The sequence below is a fragment of the Lathyrus oleraceus genome, chromosome 6 (genome assembly GCF_024323335.1).
Source record: "Lathyrus oleraceus cultivar Zhongwan6 chromosome 6, CAAS_Psat_ZW6_1.0, whole genome shotgun sequence".
Classification (NCBI taxonomy): Eukaryota; Viridiplantae; Streptophyta; class Magnoliopsida; order Fabales; family Fabaceae; genus Lathyrus; species Lathyrus oleraceus.
This window is the reverse complement of record NC_066584.1, coordinates 26,226,349-26,252,982: the sequence shown is the minus strand read 5'-3', so window position 1 is coordinate 26,252,982 and position 26,634 is coordinate 26,226,349. Positions and strand designations below refer to the sequence as shown.

The following is a 26,634-nucleotide window of genomic DNA, read 5'->3' as shown; positions in this document are numbered from 1 at the left end:
TGTCTGAATCCTTCCTGGTGCACTATATTCTAAACTCTCTTCCGTCTAAATATGAGCCTTTCAATATCTCCTACAATACACATAAAGCCAATTGGTCAATCAATGAATTAATGACCATGTGTGTTCAGGAAGAAGAAAGGCTTGTAATGGAACAGAGTGAGAGTGCATTGCTGACAAGCACTCGTGGGAAGAACAAAGCTTTCAAAACTGACAAGTCACAAGCCAATTAGAAAGGGAAATTCAAAATACCACCGCAAGGTGATATCAAGAAAGAAGCAAAGTGTTACTTTTGTAAAAAGGGAGGACACATGAAGAAGGAATGCCCTGGATTCAAAGAATGGCTTGAGAAGAAAGGTAATTTATTCTCATTTGTTTGTTATGAATCTAATATGACCGATGTTAATATTAACACCTGGTGGATTGATTATGAATCAACAATCCATATAACAAATTCCTTACAGGGTATGCAAAACCTAAGGAAGCCAGTGGAAAGTGAGCAGACTGTCCTATCAGGAAGCAGGATGGGCTCACATGTGGAAGCTATTGGAACTTGCAATTTAATTTTGAATAATGGTTTTGTTTTGAAATTAGAAAGGACCTTTTATGTACCAAGCTTCTCACGAAACTTGATTTCAGTTTATAGACTTGTACCTTTTGGATATTCCTTTAATTTTAAAGACACCTTGTTTGAATTATTTTATAATTCGGAATGTGTTTGGAATGGTATATTGTCTGATGGTCTTTATCGTATTAATTTACAAATCGAATCCATTTATAGTTCAATGCATGTTCAAACCGGCACTAAGCGGTGTAATATTAATGATAATTCTTCTATGTTATGGCATCGGAGATTAGGACATATCTCCATAGAGAGAATTAAAAGGTTAGTAAAAGATGGGGTACTTAATACTCTAGATTTTGCTAACTTTGAAACTTGTGTTGACTGCATTAAAGGAAAGCAGACCAACATGTCTAAGAAAGGTGTCAATAGAAGTTCAAATATATTAGAAATAATTCATACAGACATATGTCATCCTGATATGGATGCACATGGTCAGAAATATTTCATCACTTTCATAGATGATTACTCACGATATATGAATATTTATTTGCTTAACAATAAATATGAAGCATTGGATGCCTTCAAAGTCTTTAAGGCTGAAGTTGAGAACCAGTATGGAAAACAAATAAAGATAGTGAGATCAGATCGGGGTGGTGAATACTATGGTAGATACACTGAGAGTGGACAAGCACCTGGTCCATTTGCTAAGTTTCTTTAAGAACATGGGATTGTTGCCCAATACACCATGCCCGGTTCTCCGAACCAAAATGGTGTTGCAGAAAGAAGAAACCGGACATTATTGAACATGGTGCGGAGTATGCTTAGCAACTCTAATCTTCCTAAATCATTATGGAATGAAGCACTACAGACGACTGTGTATATTCTAAACCGGGTTCCATCCAAGGCTGTCCCAAAGACACCATTTGAGTTATTTAAAGGATGGAAGTCGAGTTTACGACATATGCGCGTTTGGGGATGTCCGTCTGAGGTGAGGATTTATAACCCACAAGAAAAGAAACTAGATCCGAGGACCATTAGTGGGTATTTCATTGGATATGCCGAAAGGTCTAAAGGTTATAGATTTTATTGTCCATCTCATACAACTAGGATTGTGGAGTCAAGAAATGCAAAGTTTCTTGAAAATCATTTGACTAGTGGGAGCGATCAAATCAAAAATTCAATTTCTGCGCATGATCATATAGAGTATGAACCTTTCACTTCAAGTAATAGATTGGTTACTATTTACAACATCCCTCAAGTTCAAATGGATGTTGATCAACCAATCATCGAGACTCCACAAGCTACTGATGATCCAGTAAATCAAGTTGGTCATCAAGATGATGAACAATTAGTTGAACAGTAAGATCCACAAGAAAATGTTGATCAAACATTAAGAAGATCTACTAGGACAAGAAAATCAGTTATTCCTAATGATTACATTGTGTATCTACAAGAATCTGACTATAATGTTGGAGCTGAGAATGATCCAGAGAGCTTTAGACAAGCCATGAGTTGCAAAGAGTCAAATTTGTGGTGTGATGCCATGAATGATGAAATGAATTCCATGAAAAAAAACGACGTATGGGATCTTGTAGAGTTACCTAATAGGGTAAAGGCCATTGGTTGTAAATGGGTCTTTAAAACCAAGAAAGATTCATTAGGCAACATTGAGAGATACAGGGCCAGACTCGTTGCTAAGGGATTTACTCAAAAGGAGAGAATCGATTACACTGATACTTTTTCTCCTGTATCTAAGAAAGATTCTCTTCGTGTCATCTTGGAATTAGTTGCATATTTTGACCTTGAGTTACATCAAATGGATGTGAAAACAACATTTCTTAATGGTGATTTAGAGGAGGAGGTTTATATGAAACAACCTGAAGGTTTCTCTTTTAATAGTGGTGAGCATTTGGTTTACAAGCTTAAGAGATCCATATATGGTTTAAAACAAGCCTCTCGTCAATAGTATCTTAAATTCCATGAAACGATATCTTCATTTGGGTTTATTGAAAACCCCATGGATCAATGTATATACCAGAAGGTCAGTGGGAGTAAAATTTGTTTTCTCATTTTGTATGTGGATGACATACTACTTGCAACCAATGATAAAGGTTTTCTACACGAGGTGAAACAATTCCTCTCTAAAAACTTTGATATGAAGGATATGGGTGAGGCATCTTATATCATTGGCATTAAGATCCACAAAGATAAACTTCGAGGAATTTTGGGTCTATCACAAGAAACCTACATCAATAAAGTTTTAGAGAGATTTAGAATGAAAGATTGTTCACCAAGTGTTGCACCCATTGTCAAGGGCGATAAATTTAATTTGAATCAATGCCCTAAGAATGATTTTGAGCGGGAACAAATGAAGAACATTCCATATGCTTTTGTTGTTGGAAGTCTTATGTATGCTCAAGTATGCACAAGGCCCGACATTGCATTTGCTGTTGGAATCTTAGGAAGATATCAGAGTAATCCAGGTATGAATTACTGGAAAGTTGCAAAGAAGGTGTTGAGATATCTTAAAGGAACAAAAGGTTACATGCTAATGTATAGGCAGACGGACAATCTTGATGTGATCGGCTATTCAGACTCCGACTTTGCTGATTGTGTTGATTCTCGCAAATCAACATCAGGATATATTTTTATGATGGTTGATAGAGCTATTTCATGGAGAAGTACTAAGCAAATCTTGGTTGCTACTTCTACTATGGAAGTCGAGTTTGTCTCTTGTTTTGAGGCTACTTCTCATGGTGTATGGCTTAAGAGTTTTATTTCTGGGCTTAGAATCATGGACTCGATTTCTAAACCTCTGAAGATTTTTTGCGATAATTCAGTAGCTGTCTTTATGGCTAAGAACAATAAAAGTGGAAGTCGAAGCAAGCACATCGACATAAAGTATTTAGCCATTAGAGAAAGAGTTAAAGATAAAATAGTAGTTATTAATCACATTAGTACTGTTTAATGATCGTTGATCCTTTGACTAAGGACATGCCACCAATAAAATTTAAGGATCATGTAGAAAACATGGGACTTGGGTCCTCCTTATGATTGTATACATACAGTTTATTAATAAAACTCTTATATTGTGATGTTTTCTCATTTTCACGCGCACATCCGTTTGAGATAATATGTTACATCTGGACCAAGAGTAAACATTGATTTATTCATCAAGTTAGTTACCACATTACAGATATATACTTGAAAATATACATGTTGTAATACATAGATGAGACTACTCGCTTTAAGAGAGACTATCTCTATGATTCACATATTTATTTCTTGAGTAAGTTTTCAATGACTCATTTATGCCAATAATCAGTTCTATGGACCAAGTGGGAGAATGTAACGATTTCTTATTTTTATTATAATAATTATTAATAATAAAAAACCAATTTTAATATGGTCCATAGTTTTGGGATTTTGGTTCTGAAAAAGGTATGATTTATTTTGGTTTTAATGTAAATTGATATGACCATTTAATTGGGTGGTAATGAGTTTTAATGCCTTTAAATTCTTGATGGTAGAATCAAGCCTATAAATAGTCTTTGGTCCCCAAAGCTTTCTCTCATCGCAAAAGAAATACATCATCTATATTGAGAGAGCAAGAGTTTGGAAGAATCAAAGGCAGTGCACTCCCAACACTGCAACAATGGCTGGAGGTAAAACCTCTAATTCTATTTCCATATTTTGTTTTATTGATCTTATTGTTCTTTTGTTGCCAGGAACATAGGATCAATATATATATTAATTTAACAATACATGCTTAAATTTAATGTAGTAACTTGGACTGCATATGACATTAGTAAGTTTTCTTTTTATACAAAATCAAAAAGTGATCGTAGTACAACGCAAAATATTGGGGTTAGGGTTGAGGTTGAATCTATGTACTTCTCTAGTTCAAAATATAAGAATCATATCATTATTGAATTATAATTCCTTGTGTCGAAGCAGGTTACTCGATAGAGACAAGAAAATATTGAAACGTTTATGTCGAAATGTCGAAACATATTGCTCGACAGAGATTTCGACTTAGGCTTATTTTGTAATTTTAGCTGAATTAGACTAGTTAGAATTTTGCTTAGTGAGCAAACAAACTCAACCTATAAATAGGGAGTAACCCCTATTGTTGAAAATAAAAGAGAATGCAGTTGCATATTTGAATAAAACTTCAGTTTGAAGTGTAGAGAGAAACTCTGCATAAATATTTTTTCTCTTCCCCTTTTCTCCAAAACCCTAATTCCCTTTCTTCCCAAATTCATCTTTTTGTTTCCTCTTTCATTATCAATTGTGCAAGGAAATTCTCCATAAATTTTGGTGAGTTTCCAACGATAGTGGCATCTAGAGTGTACTTTAGGGCCATTGAGAAAATTTGGGAGATTGATTATGTTTTATTCAAAGTGCATTTATTTATGTTATGAATATCAATTTCATTTTGAAAAATTAATTTTCTATTGATTCTGATACTGATGTGTCTCTTCAGAGATGTAATTACAAAATTATTCTAGAGATGCATAATCGAAATAAAGTAAATAAAAAAAACATAACTCAAAATAATTTTTGTTAAATGTGTGTTGTGAAATATATCTCCCAATAAATAAAAATATTATAAAAATTTATATAATGCATTAGAAACATTTAAGTTGCCATAAAAAATTCTTAAATATTAACTTTATTATATATAAAACTTTTTAACTTGTATTCTATTTAAGTTGCCGTAAAATAAACGGGCATGCGTCACCACTCACCACACGATCACATCTGTATATTTCTCATCATCATAAGTTCATAACAGAAATAACTCTAAAGTATACTTTTTCTTACTAAAATCATATGTGAATTTTCTAAAGTCACCTCGAACCTAAAATGCACTAAAAAGAAACCAAAACTAGAATAAAAAAAAGTTTATGCATCATGGATTCACAATAAAGTCGAAAGAAAGCCACGTGGACCCCGCTCCATTTCCACAAAAACTGAAATAGAAATAGCGGATTCGAAAACAAAAACTTAAATCAAATTCACAAAACCCGCGAGATCCATTTCTCTTTAAGCACACAAATTAAAATAACAAAATAATAATAAATAATAAATACACCTAAACAAGTAGTAATAATAATAATAATATAAAACACGGTTAAATTGATTTTATTTTCTCATTTTGGTGCCTAAAATTTTCTCCGAATCAAACTTCACTCTCTCTGTATTCACAAGATCTGCGAGAAGCGGAACTTCGAAAATGGCTTCTGTCGATAAGGAGCTTGAAGAAGAGCTTGTAGAAGCGGGTGAAAAGCTTCTAGATCCTCCTTCTTCCGTCGACGATTTAATAACTGTTTTAATCGTAAGCACACTCCTCTTTTTTTTTTCTTTTCATTTCTTTAAATTCATGAGATTTCTACGAGTTTATTTCTCTCTGTATCTCTCATTTTTGCGTTTTTTGTTTTGTGTTTTTCGTTCATGGAGCTTTTTCGCTAGGGTTTTGTGAATCAATCTTGCATGTTGTATCTGGTTTCGTTTTTGCCCTAATTGAATTTATTCTTTGTATCATTGGAGAATATTTGAGATTTTGGAATTTGTTTCACCGACTTGTTGCTATTTGTTAATGGTTTGTCAACATTGTTTAACTGTTTAGGGTTGTAGAATTTGAAAACATTTTTTTTTTATTATTTTGAGAAAATTCTCAAATTTTAGATGTAGAAGATGTTTTTTAAGTGAATTAGATTGTTAGGTTAAATTGAATCAAACTAGCGTCTTACAAAAATCCGTTTGTGAATGAAACTAATTCATTAAGTTTTGAGATTTTGATAGTAGATTTGTTAGGGCTGCTTTCTCCTTTGCCTAATTTTGTTTTGTATGGGGTGACTCAGGGTTTTAAAAAACGGTCCGTGACCGCATAACCACGGCGAGAAAACGGTATTGATAGATGCCGATACCGATACCGTTGTCACTGATTGCGACTGCAATCAGTGTCGCAACGCCTTTACCAAACGAAATCTCGAAAGCCATTATGTGACCGTGATGCTACCTTGACCGTTTTTTTATGACACTGGGGTGACTAGTAGGTTTGATTGGGATTGTTAATAAGTCTTCTAATTTCAAAATTAGTTTGGGGTTCGAACCCTATTGGCAAGGGCACTTTCCTTCATGTAGTATAGGTGGAGAAAAGCTGAATTGTATGAGTTCATTCAGTTTTACCCCTTTTCCATTAGAATAAACAAACAGAACCCAGCAGTAAATCTGGGCATAGGCTGTACTAGGTTTATTTCTGGGAGTAACGAGTGTTAATGGAATGTAGAACGACGCTGATATCATGTTCGTTTAGTTTCCCCCCTTTTTCTATTCGAATAAACAAACAGAAACCAACAGTATATCTAGTAATAGGCTGTACTAGGCTTATTTCACGGGATAGAGGACGTCAGCTATTTTTGTAAGCAAAATTAAACTAAGATATATAAACATATTAAATATTTGGGCTATAAAATCTCATGGCATGTTTAAATTAGTTATGTTTGTTATTAATTTAAAGTACTGTAAAATTTACTACTATAATAATCTACTCATCCTACCTAATTATCTATTTAAAAGGGAAAACACCGTACCAATTATATTTTAATCAATATGTTGTTGAATACATTTTCTTGTCGTGGATAATTTCATTTTGTGTTGATATCTTTAAATTGATGACAATATCTTTGAATTTATGACGTGCAATTTTGACTGTTGTGGCGGCATGCTATGTGAATTAGTTGTTCGACGTAAAGGGTAAAACATAATGTTTCAAAATGTTTACCTCTTGTGGCCGGTGCCATATGATACAGCTGCGATAGCATGTTCATATATGTATATTTCTGCCAAGTATCAATCTAAACTGTAATATTGCACACCATTATGATTTGCCACCCCTAAACACCACAGATTCACACACAATTTCGCAGTTTGCTGAGATCCCGTGTATGATCTTGAGATTTGTTTAACGCCCTTTCAATCCCAAATAAATGATTTGCTGGGATGCGTGTCCTGGGTCCCATAAAACTGATGGAGAGTCCCGAGGACCTTTGTCTTTAAATAACCAACAATTTCCCAGTCAGTAAGTGGTGGTTTCTGAAAAATCCAAGCTCTTGTTGCTTTCCTTTTCTCTGTTTCTTGAAAACCTACTCTGCAAAGTGGTGATGAAGTAGAATAAGAGAGAATGGTATATGCAAGTGCAATTGTGGCTCTGTTGCTCTGTACCGAAGATAAGTGCCGCGTCGGCACATTGTTTCCATGGGCGGGCACCATGAGCTTCATTAAAATAGGCCCATATGACCCATCTGCTTAGCATATAATTTTTTGCAGATTTTATTTAAATAAAGAAGATAGGATTATAATTGAAACAAAAAATATATTAAATAATAATATTAGTGTCGGAAAAACTTATAATCAACATATACAAATATGTCCGCGTGCATCAATCCTAGGTAGGATGTGTATCAACAACATTGCAAAGAATCACAGTCTCATTATATACTAGTTTTTGTTAAAATTCCACTCACTGAATTTATTTGTGGATTATGTTATTATGAATTTCTATTTCGAAAGTTACTTGAGTCTTGGATGCTGGGTTTGGATATTTTGTTACTTGCTCTCTATGTGCTTTTGTTATCCTAAGATGTTAATACTGTATATTTGTTTTGGGGGTTAATTTTAACAAAATATTCAAAGAGTCGAAACACATTTCTTAACGAGGATTGTGTCAAATAGTGGTTTGTTCCAATTTCGTTATGCTATGGCGCTCTTTGAAGAGACTTTGTACTAAATTGCATATCGTGGAACAATAGGGGTTTGTTCAAATTCCACCACGCTATAGCCACTGCCGACTTTCCTTGTCAACTAGTCACTGTTGTAGTATAACGTAGTATTAATTAATTTCCCATCTTGTAGAAGTTAAGACAATGGCAGACAAATATTAATCACATGTGCTTGATTTTGCGATTTTTTCTTGGAACTGCAGCAAATTGAAAGTTGCCTATCAAAGGTTGAGCAGTCACCTTCTGAATCTATGCACAATGCTCTCTCTCCAGCATTGAAAGCATTAATTGCTGATGATCTTATAAAGCATTCAGATGTTGATGTCAAAGTTGCACTTGCCTCCTGCTTCAGCGAGATAACAAGAATCACCGCACCTGATGCTCCTTATGATGATGATCAAATGAAGGTGCACTTGATTATTTTCTATTGTAAATTAATTGAATTGTATTGTATTGTTTTGTTCTTAACAAATCATATCTATCGGGTTTATGGTGTCATTTTATTTCAGGAGGTCTTTAGATTAATTGTATCTTCATTTGAAAATCTACATGACAAATCAAGCCGATGGCACTTGAAGAGGACTTTAATCCTTGAAACTGTTGCAAAAGTCAGGTCATGTGTGGTAATGCTGGATCTTGAATGTGATGCACTCATTTTGGAGATGTTTCAGCATTTCTTGAAGACAATAAGGTAAGAGCTGTTGTATTCAAGGGCTGGCTTTATAGTTTCTGAATGTTTTTTTTATTACATTTATTAGAATTTAGGCCAAACTTGATCCCACAAAATGGACTTGTATAGGGAGGATTACCCAAGCTTTATAAACCATGTTTAGGCTTATATCTCTAGGAAATGTGGAACTTGGGCAACTACTCAAATAACAGTTGTTTAACCTCATACATGATATAACCGTAAGATGCTTGTATTGAAAATTTGCTTTTTGACTGAATGGAGGAAGAGTTGGTATTCCATTTAGTTCTGAATTTTAATGACCAATATCATTATTGGTTCTAAGTGTTAACTAACAAATGCTACTCTCGTTGTGTGCTATCCTTTCTTTTGATGGATACGTGCTTTAGTCGTTGTATTCTATGCATGGTGAAAAATATAATAATAGAGGCAGCTAGTTTATTTCAACATTGATTAAATATTTGATTCTATGACATACTTCACACTAATATGCCAGATTAGATGAAATGAATTTGGTTATGGTTTAAATTTAATAGGAAATTATTATTATTTCTAGAAGCTGTAATTGTAGTTGCGGTGTGTTTCTTGTTTCTGTACCTAGCCGGACTAGTTGGATGCGAAATGTGTGAACATGGTTCTAAGCAGCACTGTTTGAAACTTTCAGGGAATATCTTCCTGATAATGTTTTCTCGTCTATGGAAACCATAATGATCCTCTGTCTTGAGGAAAGTGAAGATATATCTCTTGACTTACTCTCTCCAATCTTAGAGAGTGTGAAGAAAGACAATGAGGTTGGAGTTTGGAATTTGAGTTTCACTATTTTTAGTAAATCATGATTGTGAAACTGAAACATATTTCATTATGACTTATAATTGTCATGGTTACTGTCATTATGAATCAGGAAGTTTTGCCAATTGCTCGAAAGTTGGGGGAAAGAGTTCTTGGAAGTTGTGCAGCAAGGCTTAAACCCTATTTAGTGCAAGCTGTGAATACCTTGGGTATTTCTTTGGATGATTATAGTGGTGTTCTTGCCTTAGTATGCAATGATTCATCTGATAACTCGACGCAAAATGATGTATGTGCTACTAGTGGTCATGTGAATTTTTGCGCTTTAATGTTTATGAATGTTTGATTGGCTTGAAAATTGTTCTTCATGAGATAATTTATGATTTAGTTTGTTTTTGTTTCAGGTTCATGATTGCAAATCAGCTGAAGAGCCTGTGGAGGAATCGGCACAGGTGTGTATGTTCTTTCCATGTGTTTTTTTTTCCATTTGTCTGTTCTGTTGTTTACCCTTCTGCTTTTGGGATACTGTAACATGTAATTTTTTCTTGATCAGGTGGATAGCGAGATTACAAAAGAAGCCACACCACCACAACAAGATAATGATGCTGATGGGGACAGGTCTCCTAAGTCTGTCATGAGCAATGGCATTGCACAAGCTGGAGACGATGATACTTTAGTAGAATCAAAGCCTCTTAAGCAGGATGGTACTGACTCTCCCGTTCTGTCCAAAGGTAATAATTTGTCAGTTAATGAGGAGCGCAATGATTTGGACACTGAAATAATTGACAGTAAAGAACAAAAGCTGGAGCGCAGTATCAAGAGGAAAGGAAAGAAAACCAGCTCTTCAAAACCGACCAAGCCTTCTAAGAGATCAAATGTGGTTAGTGAGAAGGAAGCTGAGAAAACATTTGACTCTAAAAGTCCCAGCAAAGAAGTTCCTATTTCTCTTAATGAGGACAGTGTTGTTGAGGCTACAGGAACGTCAGAGAATGACAAAGAGATTAAAGCTACAATTTCATCACCGAAAGTAGGTGACATCGAATCTGATGCTATTATTTCTCATTCACCAAGTGAGAGCAATCATGATGAGAATCGTTCTAAGAAACGTGTACGAACAAAAAAGAAAGGTAGCTCTGTGAAAGAAGTGACTGCAGGACATATTTCAAAAAAGGTGTCTGAAGGAACATGTGATTCTGAAGTAAAATCACCAAGACCATCGGCAAAAAAGGGACTCGGTCGTAGCTCTGATGTGAAAGCATCTACTGTTGTTGATGCAGTTAAAAAGGGTAGTGGAAAATCAGAAGAAAGAACCAAGGGTGATGGTGGGTCATCTTCGCGGAAGCCAGAGGACAAGAAAAAGAGTAGTGGAAAGACAGAAGAAAGAACCAAGGTTGATGGTGGGTCATCTTCGCGGAAGTCGGAGGACAAGAAAAAGAAGGGACAGGTGAAAGGTAGTTCTGAAAAGGGTTTAGCAAAACCTTCCTCAAAAGATGAGGATAAGGTACTTTTGTGCCTGTAGTTCGAACATTCCTTTGCGATCATTCATTCATATAACTGAAACATGGTTTTTTTTGTCCAAAAGTAAATTATTGACTAATTTTGCTAATGTTTTAGGTAATGGTATCTTCACTCAAGTCAGCTACGAAAACAACCAAAGATGAGCATTCAGAGGATACTCCTAAAACAAATTTGAAAAGGAAGCGCACTCCAGGAAAAGAAAAAGTGTGAACCCTGTTCTGTTATGTTAAAATTTTGATGATAAAAGCCATGATTGAATCATTTTGCGGTGTCGTTTTGGAATGGTCCTTTTGCAGTTGTATGGTTTTTGTGTTGGACTTTTGCAGTGTGATCAAATATTTTGCAGAGTATTTTTTAATGGAATACTGATTTGGTGAAATAATACTGATCAATGTCCTTACTATATATAGCAAAGGAAGTAATCAGTTTCAAGTTCACGTGGGCTCCCTTATTTTTAAATACGAGCTGTATTTTTCTATGTTGTTCCTCATTATTTCTGCTTATTTACTCTGCTTTTATTTTTCTTCTCAGTTTGATTGCTGATCTTCTGACTGTTGTCTCAGGTGCCTGATATAAAGAAAAATGATCAAAAACTTGTTGGAAAGCGGGTTAAAGTTTGGTGGCCAGAAGATGATATGTAAGTACACAGTGATTCTTCATGTGTGACATGCTGTGACTGGAAATTTTAGTTGGCAGGGTCAGGGACTGGGACTGGGACTCTGGGAGTGTTGTATGCTGTTTGGCATGTATTGTAATTTGTACTTTTTTATGCTTGATTGAAGCAATCTATTTGTTTCATTGGTATATGAGGTTGGATTATCTTTTCACCTCTAATCTTGATTATTGTTGCTTTGTGTGCCAAACAGATCATCATTTTATTTCTCTCAGGACTGAAGAGGAAGGAATAGTTAGTCAGTTACAATTAGTTATATAAATAAATAGGGGTATGTGAGATTGGGTAATTCATTCAGGTTTTTTTAGCATTTCGTGAGCAAAGCATTTGCTATCCTCATAGATTGATATTTCATGTCTTTCTCACAATTTCTCATCCTCTTAAACTCCCTAAATGATTTCGTTGTTTCCTAGACCCATTGCATTTAGTGCTCCTTTCGTGGTGTCAGGCCCCAGTCCAATTTTTCATGTGCATACACCGGCCCTACTGTCAGAGTTCAGACTATGCAGTTAGAATGTGCCGACCCATTTGATAGAAACTGGTTCCTATAGTGAATGAATTAAAGAAAAGAAAAAATAAATGGTAGAACAGTTCTCTGCAGAATTTGTCTAGAACAGCAGTTTATATTATTAGTACAGAATTAACACACCACTACATCATGGAAAGTTTATAGAGACAATGATATAATAGATTTAAAGCAATTTCTATCCAAGAAATTCAGGAGTCTTGGTCTCTCTCCCTTCCAAGAATTTGGGAACTTGGCTATCCCATCCAAAACCACTCCACAACTAACCCCATAATCAGTTTCTCCTTTCCTTTCTCTATGTATTCCTAAAATTGAACAGTTTAACTCACAATATCATTCCAAAATTGCCCATAGCTTCCATTTTAAGAAGTCTGACACCATTACACTTGTTTGCTGTTGCATAGGGCTGTATGGCCGACCTTAATTGGCCGATTTCCAGCAGTTCTCCTCTGTTTTGGGAAATACTACTAAGCAGTGTGCACCTCTTTTTCAGTGTGTTTTTAGGAAGCTCCTAGGTGGCCTTCATTTCTTTGACATAGCTGCCTGCCCTGTTTTTTCCTTTGTACTTCTGTTCCAGTCTCTATTTCAGGCGTTTTGGGCCAAACTAAGGCTGGATTAATGAGGATTTTGTCCTTAGTATAGGTTTGGCTTTTGGGTGTTGATAATAAATGTCTTTAGTTGTGTACTATTAAGTGTTCCTAGCATCTAATTTTTAAAATTATCTGCTATCTTTGTTGTAGCAACTAGCAATTGTTTCATATCGGCAATACTGATATATAAGGTTCAATGCTTTGAGCTCAATAATTTATTTTCTGGCTTAATTTGTTTGTATCTTGTTTTAACTACTAATATAAGCTGCCAAATCCTTATTGTAGTGACACCATATTCCATTAAATAAACTGTGACAATGTTGCTCTCGATAAAAAATTTCTGTATAAAATGAAATGTTGGGGCTAGGGAGATACATCTAAGAAATAAACTAGGGGTCATGCTTTTCTTTTTCTTCTTGGCTTCTTGGTGTTGATATTCATATTCCATCTTGATACTGTTCACCTGTTAACCATGGGAAAATTGTGGCATAATAAATTTGACAACACAATCTTCTGCAGGTTTTATGAAGGTGTTGTTGATTCTTTTGATTCTTCCATTAAGAAGTACAAGGTGATTTGGCAGCTAAATTACCTTCTTTTTACCCTGCTGTTCCACTCCAATTTAATTCAGTAAAACATTTCTACTTCTGTTTTGTTATATAGATTAACCATTTGAAAAGTAAGTTGTGCAAATTCGTCTATTGCAGCAAACTCAAGATAGCTGCCTTTATTATGCTAAAATATTTGCTATTTCACATGTTGATAAACTTTTAATTGCACAAGAATAATTTTAGAGTTTGATTGGTCTCTTCTGACAGTTGTCTCTCTGTTTTAGGTCTTATATGATGACGGTGATGAGGAAATATTGAATTTCAAAGAGGAGAGATGGGAGATTGTTGAAGCTGATGCTGATCCTGATCCAGATGTGGTGGGTTCCTTTCCTTTGAATTTCACATGTTAAAACTCTTTCTTCGTCAATAATAATGGCAATTTTTTTGTCTTAGCAGGAAGAAGGAAGTCATCAAGCAATTCCGGATCCTTCTACTGATATGTATGTTCTGTTACTATTATTATTACTGTTATTTATTTATTTATTTTAGATGTCCTTTTTGCTATATTTTTAGAAAAGTCATCTTCAAATTATTTTGCATCAATGTTTGTATTTCATCTTTGACATAATTTCCCTCTTGTGTTCATAGTTGCATCCCTTGTCTGATATCTGGTTGTTTTGTTTAACTTATTGTTTTATGCTTGTTAGCACATTGTTTTGATGTATTTCTAACTTGGTGAAATTCTACCTTGATTTGTGCCACTATAATCTCAAACTACAATATTTACAAATATTTGTTCTGAATGATGATTTGCCCATGCCTTGTGTTGAATTGGAAAACAAGAATCCTTCATAGGATTTATTCTGTGGCATATTTCTGAACTCTAATCTTCTAAAAATGATTTCATTTTGCCTGTCCAAAAGGTTGTTGCACTGTATGCTATAATATTGCAGAAATATTTTAAAGATTAAGTAAGTAGTGTAGTGTATTGAGTTTGAATTTCTGTTTCCTCTCATAAAAGCTTGAATCAGATACTGTCAATATGTTGTTTCAATTGGTGATTGTGTTTTCTTGCTGAGCTTTTGCCTTTAGTTTTTGGGTTCGTCCATTCATATCCATTTGTTTCTTCACTTATATTTAGGCCCCTTAAAAAGAAAGGGAAAACAAATGCTGGTGAATCAAAAAAGGAAGGAAAGAAGGACTCTTCTTCTAAAAGGTTAGTCAATAGTATGGAATAATGTCTTTTTTATTCTTCTTTCAAGTAATCAACTTTTTACTTTACTTTCTAATAGTGGAGGAGCATCATCAAGTAAATCAAAGACGCCATCCATCAAGTCCACCCAAAAATCCAAGACTGTTGGCAAGTCTGACGGCGAAGTTAGTAAAAAATCCAAGGATTCTGCACAAAAAACTGGTGGTAAATTTGAGGATCGTTCTGTGAAAAGTGGTGGTCAATCTGATGAACGTTCTGTGAAAAGTGGAGGTAAGTCTATTGATTCTACACAAAAGAACAATTCCAAGAAGACCGATGGTCCCAAGATAAAGAAATACAAAGATGATGATGTTGACACACCAAAGCCTTCTGGTTCCAAGATGAAGAAATCCAAAGATGATGATGTTGACACACTAAAGCCTTCCGCCAATTCTAAGCAAGAAACTGCGAAAACTGGAAAATCCAAGCAAGGAACAACTAAGACTGTAGAAGATGATGATGTTGACACCCCAATGCCTTCTGCCAATTCTAAGCAAATAACAGGGAAAACTGGAAAATCTAAGCACGGAACATCGAAGATTGCATCTTCCTCCAAGCCAAAATACACCAAAAGTACTGGCAAGGTGAATTTTAATTTGATGCCGACAGAAGATTCAGAAAATGAGAACTCTGAAGACTCAACAAAAGAGGTTGAAGATATGAAGGTCAAGACACCTAGTTCGTTGAAGACTGGAAGTGTGGTCAAGAGCGGAAAGAAACGAGCAAGAAACTAGAGGTGGATGTCTACTCTACTACTTGGTCGTTTTTCTGGTCATCATCATTTTGGATATCCCTTTCTCTAGTCAGGCTCCTCTATTTAAAAGTTTCTGTTAATCTCCTAATTATTTGTAGCAGTCTCTGTAGAAGTGTAGGTTAGTTTAGTGCCACTATTGTGCTAGTTTGTACTGTTGTCTTTCCCCCTCCCCTCTCAATTATATAAGTAGATTTTATTGGATGGTGATAAAAGAAAACGTTTGGTTAGTAACCTTGTTAGAGAATGTTTTGTCATTTCGGATAATGATATGTTTATAAAACTACCCTACCAAGTTGAGTTGTGTTGAAAGTAAGTGCATGTTGCAAGACTGATGAAGCTAGCATAACCTGTGTATGATTCATTAGGTTCCTAGTGCTTGTATGAAGTCCAGTTTTATCAGTTAATGCCAATCATACCCAATACCAGTTTCTAGAAAATTTACATTGATGTTCTTAGAAAAGTAAAAAGCCTCCAAGGATTTTTATTAACTAGATGCTGGGGCATGTGATTTTTGGTTGGCCAACATAAATACATAAATGTGTACATATAACTCTTCATGCAAGGATTGTAGGGACTTCAGGTGTTCAGGTCTATAGACAGTTCATAATTGTTACCTTGTGTAGCATCTATGACACTTGCATAATGTACTTCTATGTAGTATATTCATGTCGGGTAAATCCTATACATTATTACTGTAGTATACACAGTTATGTAAATAATTGGTATCTCATTTATGATGTTAGATATGGGCATTTTTAGCCTCTACTTATGTTATTAACTAGCAAGTCTCTGTGTATTGAAATTATTACTTTTAAGGATTTTATTATCTTGTTTAAAAGAAGAAAAATGATGTTCTTTTATATCTAATCATCAAATGCAGGTTATATTCAAATATTAGCATGTATTATCAATCAATAAGTTATTCAAAAAAATCATGAATTGAACCATCAAACCAAATTGAACTGAAATTAAAATAACTGACCTATTATGTCCTGTTGATGAAGTGAACCGTCGAACCGAATTGAAATTAAAATAACATTCAACCGAATTGAAATTAAAATAAATGTTTGATTAGGATTAATAAACCGTACCGATATTATACTAATGGTTCTAGGACCTAACCAAATTGAAATTAACAAAAAAATAAAATAAAAAATGAACTATTATTTTTAAAACATGAAAACTGAAGTGTATTAGCAGTATAACACAAGCTCTGAAGATGAACAACCTTAAATTTTCAAATCGTTCAAGATTTTTAACCCTAAATCATATGTCGTTTCTTAATCAATTCAAAGTTGAAGTTCATTCTCATATTCATAATCGAAGACCGTGAATTCAAAATTAGAATCCAATGTAACAAAATCACACATTGTTTATTAGATTTTTCATTTCTTGGTAACTGAGATCTAACTGTTAGTTTCACCTATTTGTTTATGGCTACTTGGATTCTCTTTCATTGAGTTAGGGGTGTATTTTTTAAATCATATTTGTTCTTTAATTTGCCTTTAGAGTTCTCTTGTTCATATTTATGGTAGTAAACTTGGTTTGGTTATTGTGTTTTGAAGGTGTTTTTCAACACTCAAACTGAAAATGTTTTACTTAGTTACATATGTTTGTTTTTTTGGAGCTGTGAAGTAGACCTGTTGAAAAACCAGTCTTGTGCTAGCTGCTATTGTTTATATTTAAGTCTTATGATGGATGTTTTTTGGCTTGGTTTTGTGGTTTCTGATTTCTGATTTCTACTACTTGGCTAGAAGTTTAATGGTGATGCTTAAAAGCTCTTAGGGAAATTTTTCAGTTTGTTTTCTCCCCATCAAATGTATATCAAATTCTTAAAAAGACGTGTGATAATATATGTAGCACGGACACCTTTGAAAAACGGCGTATCCATATCTGTGTCGGAGTCGGACACCTGCACCGACACTTGTGATTACGTTTAATTTACTCATTTTTTAAAATTATTACTGATGTTGATGTGTCAGTGTCGGGATCGTGTTTGTGGTGTCCGCACTTCATAAGTGATAATACTAGTCTAAGCATTCAAAATCCTCTTTAGGACTATGTTTTAATGATGAAATAGAAAAATGTGTTTGTATAAAAGTTTGTACATATGACTATATTCAACATGATATAGTAGATACATAAATGCAATTTGTAGATTTTTTTTATGTATTTGAACCTTGGTCATGGTTGCCTCATGCCTGTATGATATTCACAAGGAATATTATTTCTTTATCCTGAATTGTTTTCAGAGGTCATATACAACATGCTCTTATTCATTCAATGAAGAAATTAGTTGTTTCATTGTTAATTTTTAACATGAAAATAACACAGATGGAGGAAAAAGTTTAATTGCTTACGGTGTTAAGTAGATATTTGGTTTTTAGTTAAATTGCTGTTTTGATTTTGTGGACCGAGCCACTGAAGTCATATATATTCTCAGATAATGGTTTCAAGGACTAGCTTAGTTGTAAATTGTTATACTATGTAGAGGTCCACATATTTCACTGTGTCAGTTTTTCTCTCTTTATAGAAATATTCATTTTTATGTTTTGGAAAATTCCACTTTTGCCGATTGCAACTTTACTGTTGGATGTTTCTAAACAGATTTAGAAGGTTCAAGCATAACACAAATAGTATTATTTACTTTTTGATTTTAGTTTTAATTATTATATTGATTTTTTAAAATTAAATAGATGGCGGAGAATGTAGAGAAAATATTACAATGTAGTCTTAATTAAGTATAATAATAGAATAATATAGACTCATTTAGATAAATGCATTGCTTATGATAATGATAAAACTCAAGCGACCTAACAAAAAAAGAAGGAGAAAAACTACTACAAAATTAAGTATAATAATAGAACAAGTGGTATGCGGACTCATTTAGGTAAATGCATTGTTTATGATAATGATAAAATCCAAGCGACCTAACAAAAAAAAAGAGAAGAAAAACTACTACAGAATGACAAGTAGTTTGTTCGTCAAGCTATTCTAAATTTAATCAAGAGGCATGTCGAGCGCAACTTGTGAAAACATTTGTGTGTGTTAAGCTTTTATTTCGTTTTATGGAGAATAAAGAGTTTGTAAAGCTATTAATCATTTTGTAGCTTCGATTGAATCCCCCATTATGGTCTACATTGAGACGTGATATTTGAGCGCCTACCTTGAAGAAAAAGAGAAATTGACAAAATTCTTGCAAAATTTTGAAAGAGTTTGTTTAACTAATGACACTTGGACTTTAACTCAAAACTTAAGTTACATGAGTTTGAAAATGCATTTTGTAGATAGTGAGTGAAAGATGCATAAGAAAATGATCAACTTTGGTCATTCTTGATCATAACGGTTGACAATGCTTCAAAAAACACCACTATGATTAAGTATCTCAACATAAGGATGGGGTCTTGGAGTAATCTTGTTTTGAATGGGGAATTTATCCACATACGTTATTGGATGCATGAATTTAATTTTAAAATCAGGATTGAAAGAGGATAAAAGTTGTGTCGAAACATTATGTCAATATACAAATATAGGGAGATGAATTTGAAAAAGTTCCTTACGTCAAGTCCCACATTGTGTGTTAGTTGAAAAAATTTCTTAGTCCTATATTGCTTAGGTGAGATATATTTCCTTCCTCACTTCATTATATAAGGAAATTCCTTGTCTCATAACTTTGTGTCTTTTGAATTGTTGAAGCGCCAACCTTTCCCCTTTTCTTTCTGCTCGTTGAATTTTCCGAGTATTTTCTTGATATCTCTTTAGAGAATAATGTTAATTTCTCCTCATTTGAGTTGAGAAATTATCAAGTATAATTTTTGGATTTTCTTTAGAGGATTATTTGAAATTCTCTTTGTTTGAGAAATCATTTTGAGTGGTCAAATGACCATTATTGAATTTTCTTTGGAGAATTATTGAAATATCTTGTGGTTTGAGAGATTATTACGATTGGTCATTATACCAAATAATAGGCGTGATATTTATACCATATTTGAATGACGACCCTGTTGTATCTTCGAGCGTGCGATAGACTCATGTATTTTTCGTGGTGTAACACCACACACTTAAAAAGTTTAATAAGAGTATTATAATCAACCCTTATTTTCCTGACCACAAAGACATTAAGCTTAAGATCTTTCAAATACTGATATACACTCTAACAAAGGCTTTGCTCGCTGCTCCCTACAGTTCAATAATAAAATCTTATTGTTTGTGACCACCATAAAAATGGATTAAAGGTTTAATCCAAGACTACTGTCTCGGTTGGGGGTTTCCTCAACAACGTCCGTGTTAGAATCATTTTCTTCTTCCTAAACCATTTAATGACCACCGTTTTGGCATGATTTTTCATCATTTTGAACCTTTCTCGTTCTTGAGGATGAAGCGGTGTCACCCACCTTCGGAGTATTGTTTGGTATATCTTTTTCTTTGTTCTGAATTGACCCCTAGGCCCTTAGCTCTTTTGTGCCAAGCTAGTTGAGAAGATGAATTGACCCAATGCTAAGTCAAATATTGTGATTAGATTGAAGAGGTATATGAGTTCGAACCGTTTCTTCGAATTGGAGTCCCGCTACAACTTCTAGAATCCCTTCGTGTTCAATTATTTTCCCATACACTTCCTTGTTTTTTTCCATATGGGTCCACTTTCTTTTTTTTCCTTGTTGATGCCAAGTGTAACACCTGAGATTTCCTTTTTTTTTTATTCTGTTCGATACTCTTTCCTAAAATAGATTCTCCTCATTTTCCCCCAAAATACCATTTAATGTATCCACGTTACTCACTCTATTTGAAATAATAACCTCATTATTCCCATTGACTACCACATTGTCAATTTTCAATTCAGTAACATCTACGTTAGGAGAAATAAATCTAGAGCTCATGTTTCTCGCTTTGGAATTAAGACCATTTATTGTCACCGGAGCTCCGATATTGGGTTTCCCCATACTGAAATTCTCCATGCTCTTCGTTTCTCCATCCTTTCCTTTCCTCGGACGTCGAGTTTTCTATACTACCAACCAAGCGAAATCCTCCTTTGAACCAATGTTAGCTTCTTCAATCACATTCTTACTCGATCTTGAGATTTCTTCTACTATGGTTGGATCTGTCATTCCACTCTGGTTTGATCACTCTTCCTTATAGTGCCCAAAACACCCACTGTTAAGGCATAAAAGGTGTAACCCTTCATATTCAACCTTAAAATGTCTCCCCTTGATTGCAAACATAGCTAGCAAATGTTTAGTTATATCAACTTGAATGCAGACCCTTGCATACTTGCCTCTCTCTCTCTCTCTCTCTCTCTCTCTCTCTGTGTTCAGCGTGTTTCTATCGACTTTAACTATTGTGCCGATTCGATTACCTATGAATGAAAGAACTATTGCATCATAGTACTCAATGGAAACCCGAAGATCCTCACCCAGACCACAACTTGTTATATTGCATCGCTTGTTGGGCATAAATTCGGCTTCCATTCCCTGACTGATAAGTAGTGATCATAAATCAACCGAGGACTATCCATGAGCATAACATATTGGTCTTCTTCATGCGTGAAAGTCACTAGATAGTATTCTTGTCAGAGATCCATAATATAAATCACCCTTTGTCTTGCCCACATTTGATTCAGTCGATTCTCTAACGCCTTGTATTCGATCCTTCTTCCCAACATCTTCACAACGACTCCTTTCTTCCATGATCTATAAATTTGTTGTACTTCTCTTTTTGATAGGACTATTTCAGGACATTCATAGTCTATGAAATGATGTTCTTCGATCTTCAGATCTCCATACTCGTTGTTGGGTTTGTCTTCCACACATTCTGTTCGTTTGCTTGTCTCTCCGGTGACCATTTGCTTGTAGAAAATGGGTTCTTGATTGATATGCACATTGCTCTGACTATTCAAAAAGATGTTGTCCCCATGCACCTCTTTCATTCCTTTCATCCGTTTAGTACTCCGAGCTTTATGATCTTCTTCATTCGTAGGGATCTGATGCCCCTCACCCATTTACCCTAATAGAACCATTAATATACTAACAAAACTAATTCAACTTTATTATTATCATCAAATAAAATTCTAAATTGAGAATAAAGTATTTTTAGTTACCAAGACATCGTAAACTTTGACTAAAGAGTTAATCTTGATTTATCACTAAACAATAGGATAATAATAATCCACAATCTTGATTTATCCCTAGATAATAATAATACATAATCCCTAGATAATAATAATACATAATTTCGATTTATCGCTTATAAAATTAAAATTTTACTATATATTTTAAAACCATAGAAAATATCACTATTATTTTAGTAGACTTGGATTTAAGTTCTCTTTGATTTAAACATCTTTCTAAAAAAACAAACCAAACTAAAATTACACACTCAAATAAGCCAAATGAGAGGCAACCGAACTGCATGACTAAAACCAAGAATCCTAGGAAGTAAAGACACGCAACTACTTCCCTCACCATCATTCAACTAAGATTAGAATCCTCTACAATTTCATTTCCAATCCCTTATTTTACTATTCAAACTAATATCATTAAATATTTTCAACATTTTAGATTGTCTAATGTAAATAAATTACATAATTCAATACATTTATATAAAGAATGAGAAAGAGATTAAGCACTGGTAATATAAATTATTTTTACATTGTCATTTAATAATAATCAATAATAATTATGTATATTATAAATTTTAAATTATTTATATAATTAAATATTTTGATTAAATATATATGTAATATTTTTTATATCTTATAAAAAATATTAAAAAAAATCTGTTAACCAAATTTTAATTTATAATTATGAAGAAACATGGTATGCACATTAAGATTGAACATGCGACGTTGCACTTATTAACATTATAATATATTTCTGAGAGAAAAAAAAACATAATTCATTCGGTCCCTTGAGACTTTGTATTGATTGATCATTTCTCAGGAAAAGCAAGAAAAATCTATTATTGATTGAAGCATGCTTCTGTATTTATTTTTATTTTTATATATATAGCTTTTTGTTATTATATCTATCTATGAATCATGATCAATAGTGAAAACCTATTTCTTTGTTCTTTTTCTCATTTCAATCTTTGTTTGTTGTTTTGCTTTTTCATCTTTATTCATTCTTTCAAATCACATCATTCAAACAAGACAATAACATCACTTTAACCTTCTTCAACAATCATATTCTCTCTCTCTCTCTCTTTGTTTTCAACCATTCATTTAACTTTTTCCTAACAAATTTCTATTGTTATTATGTTTCAAACAAACCCAGAACCTTGTCCGCATCTTTCTGATTACAAGCTCCAACATGGTTTCAGTGGCTACAAAGCCATTCAAAAGCTACTTGTTAGTTCTCCAGTTGGGAGGACAAGTTTGAAGAAACCTAGTTTAAGAATACCCAGATGTAGTTACTGTAATGGGGTGTGTGAAAAAAGGTTTTTTTTATGCTTGATTTGTTCTTCATTCTCTTGTTTGGATCATACCCTTTTGCATCCAGAAGCTGAAACTGGTCATGATTTGTTTGTGGATGTAGAAAGGGCTCAACTTTTTTGTGGGTTGTGTTGTGATCAAATTTATGACCCTGATTTTGATAAAGTTGTGATGGCTAAACATTCAATGGTTTTGCCACAAGGTGTTGTTGGAAATGAGAGTATTGGCCACAGATTGATTAAGAGAAGGAGATTGGTTTCTGGGGTTGGGTTGTATTTGAATGATAAATCTATCTTTAGTTTTCCGGTTAAAGATCTTAGGGGTAAGTCTTGTTTTCCTGAGGGATTGAGGGGTTTGAACAATTTGGGTAGTACATGTTTTATGAATTGTATGTTGCAAGCATTGCTACATGCACCTATTTTCAAGGACTATTTCTTGAGTGATGCACATAATTCGGAAGATTGTAAAAGAAGAACGATGGATCGGTTGTGTTTGATTTGTGATATTAATGCTGTTTTTTCAGCTATGTATTCGGGTGATCGAAGTCCATATAGCCCTGCTCAGTTTCTCTACAGGTCTGCAGTTATTCTTTATGTCATTACAGTTGATTATAGCTTTTTGTCGCATGAAAATTGATTACTTTGGATTTGGACCTTTTTATGTTGCTTTGGTTTGGTCCTCAAATTCCGGTTTCTTTTAAATGGTGAAACGTTTTGTTTTTGTTTCAAGCTGGTGGCAGCATTCAGCAAATTTAGCGAGTTACGAGCAGCAAGATGCGCACGAGTTTTTCATTGCGCTATTAGATGCAATCCATGAGAAAGAGGACGTAACAAGGAACGGAAGCAAAGGTATTGAAATGCCAAGACTTGGTTTTTCTGCAATTTTGTTTTCTTATATCCGTGTTATATTAACTGTAGTTGTTTACATAATGTTTTACCATACGAAAAACAAAGTCATATCGATGTAACTGGCTCGTTGGAAAGTCTTACATGTTATTAAACACAAGATGTATGATTACTGATATGTACAGGAAATGATGGAGACTGTCAATGCATTGCTCATAAAGTGTTCTATGGGCTACTGAGATCGGATGTTACTTGTATGGCTTGTGGATTCACCTCGACAACCTATGACCCTTTTTTGGACATTTCACTTAACCTCAACATCAATATCTCTTTGTCCGAAAAGGGTAAAAAACTTAGGAAACAAAATGAGGACGACAACATGTCTACACTTCTCGGTTGTTTGGATTTGTTTACTAGGCCAGAGAAGTTGGGGCCAGACCAGAAACTTTACTGCCAAAATTGTCAGGAAAGGCAAAACTCATTGAAGCAAATGTCTATTAGAAAGCTCCCTCTAGTACTTACTTTGCATGTAAAACGATTTGAGCATTCTTTCGTTAAGAAGTTGTCGAGAAAGATTGATCGCTACCTACAATTTCCGTTCTCCTTGGACATGACTCCATATTTGTCCTCTTCTATTCTTAGAGCTAGATATGGAAATAGAATTTTTAACTTTGGAGGTGATGAATCAGAAACGTTTTCCAAGTTCGAGATTTTCGCAGTGGTGACACATTCGGGGACGCTCGAGTCTGGCCATTATGTGTCTTTTGTAAGATTAAAAAAACAATGGTATAGATGTGACGATGCTTGGATAACCGAGGTTGATGAGGCAATAGTCAGAGCTTCACAATGTTACATGATCTTCTATGTGCAAAAGACTTTGTTCAATAATGCAAATGAAGATCTTAGTCACCTTCCAACTTCACCTGGAAGAGAGGTGTTTATTCCTATTGCTGGTTGCTGCTAAAGATGATATTTAATGAGAGTACACGGCATCAAATGGAATCGAGCATCGAAGGCCGATTCGTTGCTCGGTGAGAGAACACTTTCTCTATGATTCTCTCGGATGGCTTTGGAGAATCACAGTTTGTAGTTGACAAGATCGATTTTCAATATTCGTATTGAAAGTTCAAACTGCTACAAGGTAACTTGACCTTAATTTAATATCTGCATGTTGATATGTCTACCATAGTTTCTCTCTTATGCTGACCATCAAACAGGCCCTTAAGATACCTACAATTATGCTTACTGTAATTCTTTATTTGCAGGTTAGTTATGTATATAACTCATTAACTGATTATAATAAGAGGTGCTCAACAATCATTGCTATTTGCTACTCTTGTGTCTCCCTCACTAAGGGAAGTACATGGAGAAAAGAAAAAACAAGGGGCAAAAAAGGGTTATGTGGATGAATGGTTGTTTTTTGTTTTGTTCGAAGGACCTGTATTGCTCATGACCCTTTTTACCTTGAGAGTGCAAATTTGAGGTTGCTTCAATGGTGCATAATAGACAAGGGTGTTGTTCAAGACATGTTTGTTCATTTATTTAATGGTGATGTGAGGAATATTATGGATCTAACTTTTTTTTGGAACATTTAATGCTAGTATGTTAATTTGTTAGTTTATGCCGGAGGTTAAGACCGTCTTTGAGGGCCTGTAAGACGAGCTACCGAAGATGGTTCAAAATAGGTCTCATATGACTGAGAAAATTACTCTTGTTACTGTTGCTGCAACGACTTAATTAATATGTTCTAGTGAAGTTAAAGAAATTGGTTCATTGATAATAGAATGCTTATAATTTACACATCTAGAAATTCAAAAGTGCAGAACAAAATGGTGATTCAAATGGGTGAAAATGAATTATTTCACTCAAGATATCTTACTATATCATTTTGAAATATGCCATTTTTATAATTGAATGAAGGTTTTAAATTTAGGGTTAATGGATGGGGTGGTATCAACAATTTAATCTATCACCCTCTAATTTTTTATAATACCTAAAATATTCTTATTAAAATATAATTAAAAAAAAGCGCAAAAAAAATTCAGTAGGACAATTGAAAAATTTGATATGAATAAAAAATTCGATAGTGTGTTTTAAAAATTTAATATATATTTTTATTGTTTTTTTTAACCGATGGGTAGAAGAATTTATTGGGTATTTTGAAAATGTTGGAAAAAAATCAATTTTTTTAAAATTTGATAGTTTATTTGAAATATTTAGTAAAAATTTATAACTTTCTTCTGAAATATTTGGATATTTAAAAAATCTAACAAAAACTCATAGATTTTTTTAAAAATCCGATAGAATTCACGGTTTTTAAAAAATTCGATAAACTTCATAGACTTTTTTAAAAATCTGATACTATATTTAAAAAACCAAATGGTATATTTGAAAATTTCGTTAGTTCAAATATGGTAAAAAATATAATTTTACAGTTTCTTGTTTTAAAATATCAAGTAAAAACTCAATGATAGTTTGAAAAATCTGCTATAGATTCTCTAAAAATCTAATAAAGATTCATGAAATCCCACAAAAGTCAGATAAAAATTTAAAAATTTCAAAAATCTGAAAAAATACATTTTTTTAAACATAAAAATTACAAAGGGTAAAAGCACACCATTCAGAGGGGTGTCTTAAGTTAAAGTGTAGGGGTGGTAGAATTTTTTTCTGGATGGT

The 26,634-nt window shown here is 33.9% G+C and overlaps 3 protein-coding genes across 4 annotated transcripts; all 3 read left to right on the top strand.

Annotated features, from left to right (window-relative positions):
- Positions 1–3,047: 3,047 nt before the first annotated feature.
- Positions 3,048–3,530, top strand: LOC127093789 (secreted RxLR effector protein 161-like). The gene has a single exon (XM_051032691.1). The coding sequence runs from the start codon at positions 3,048–3,050 to the stop codon at positions 3,528–3,530; it is 483 nt and encodes a 160-aa protein (XP_050888648.1).
- A 2,175-nt stretch (positions 3,531–5,705) lies between these two features.
- Positions 5,706–15,996, top strand: LOC127098185 (sister chromatid cohesion protein PDS5 homolog C). Of its 2 annotated transcripts, none has more exons than XM_051036698.1 (14): positions 5,706–5,903; positions 8,553–8,756; positions 8,859–9,040; positions 9,702–9,828; positions 9,939–10,112; positions 10,228–10,275; positions 10,377–11,324; positions 11,438–11,545; positions 11,905–11,978; positions 13,650–13,701; positions 13,966–14,058; positions 14,138–14,181; positions 14,823–14,897; positions 14,974–15,996. In XM_051036698.1, the coding sequence occupies exons 1-14, from the start codon at positions 5,802–5,804 to the stop codon at positions 15,665–15,667; spliced, it is 2,925 nt and encodes a 974-aa protein (XP_050892655.1). In that variant the 5' UTR covers positions 5,706–5,801; the 3' UTR covers positions 15,668–15,996. The 2 variants fall into 2 exon arrangements, with proteins under 2 accessions (XP_050892655.1, XP_050892653.1); XM_051036696.1 differs by having other exon boundaries at positions 14,135–14,181.
- Positions 15,997–22,575: 6,579 nt separating this feature from the next.
- On the top strand, positions 22,576–25,723 carry LOC127098184 (ubiquitin C-terminal hydrolase 22). Its single transcript, XM_051036695.1, has 4 exons — positions 22,576–23,688; positions 23,843–23,961; positions 24,144–25,099; positions 25,224–25,723. Exons 1-3 carry the CDS (start codon positions 22,937–22,939, stop codon positions 24,920–24,922), a joined length of 1,650 nt encoding a protein of 549 aa, XP_050892652.1. The 5' UTR covers positions 22,576–22,936; the 3' UTR covers positions 24,923–25,099; positions 25,224–25,723.
- The last annotated feature ends 911 nt before the right edge of the window (positions 25,724–26,634 follow it).

Bases quoted from the DNA above. Each gene is read 5' to 3' on its own strand.
- LOC127098185 (XM_051036696.1), top strand. From the start codon at position 5,802: ATGGCTTCTGTCGATAAGGAGCTTGAAGAAGAGCTTGTAGAAGCGGGT. The intron at 10,113-10,227 runs GTATGTGCTACT...TTTTTGTTTCAG, and splicing joins ATAACTCGACGCAAAATGAT to GTTCATGATTGCAAATCAGC. The intron at 11,979-13,649 runs GTAAGTACACAG...AATCTTCTGCAG, and splicing joins TGGTGGCCAGAAGATGATAT to GTTTTATGAAGGTGTTGTTG.
- LOC127093789 (XM_051032691.1), top strand. From the start codon at position 3,048: ATGAATTACTGGAAAGTTGCAAAGAAGGTGTTGAGATATCTTAAAGGA.
- LOC127098184 (XM_051036695.1), top strand. From the start codon at position 22,937: ATGTTTCAAACAAACCCAGAACCTTGTCCGCATCTTTCTGATTACAAG. The intron at 23,689-23,842 runs GTCTGCAGTTAT...TTTTGTTTCAAG, and splicing joins CCTGCTCAGTTTCTCTACAG to CTGGTGGCAGCATTCAGCAA. The intron at 23,962-24,143 runs GTATTGAAATGC...TGATATGTACAG, and splicing joins AACAAGGAACGGAAGCAAAG to GAAATGATGGAGACTGTCAA.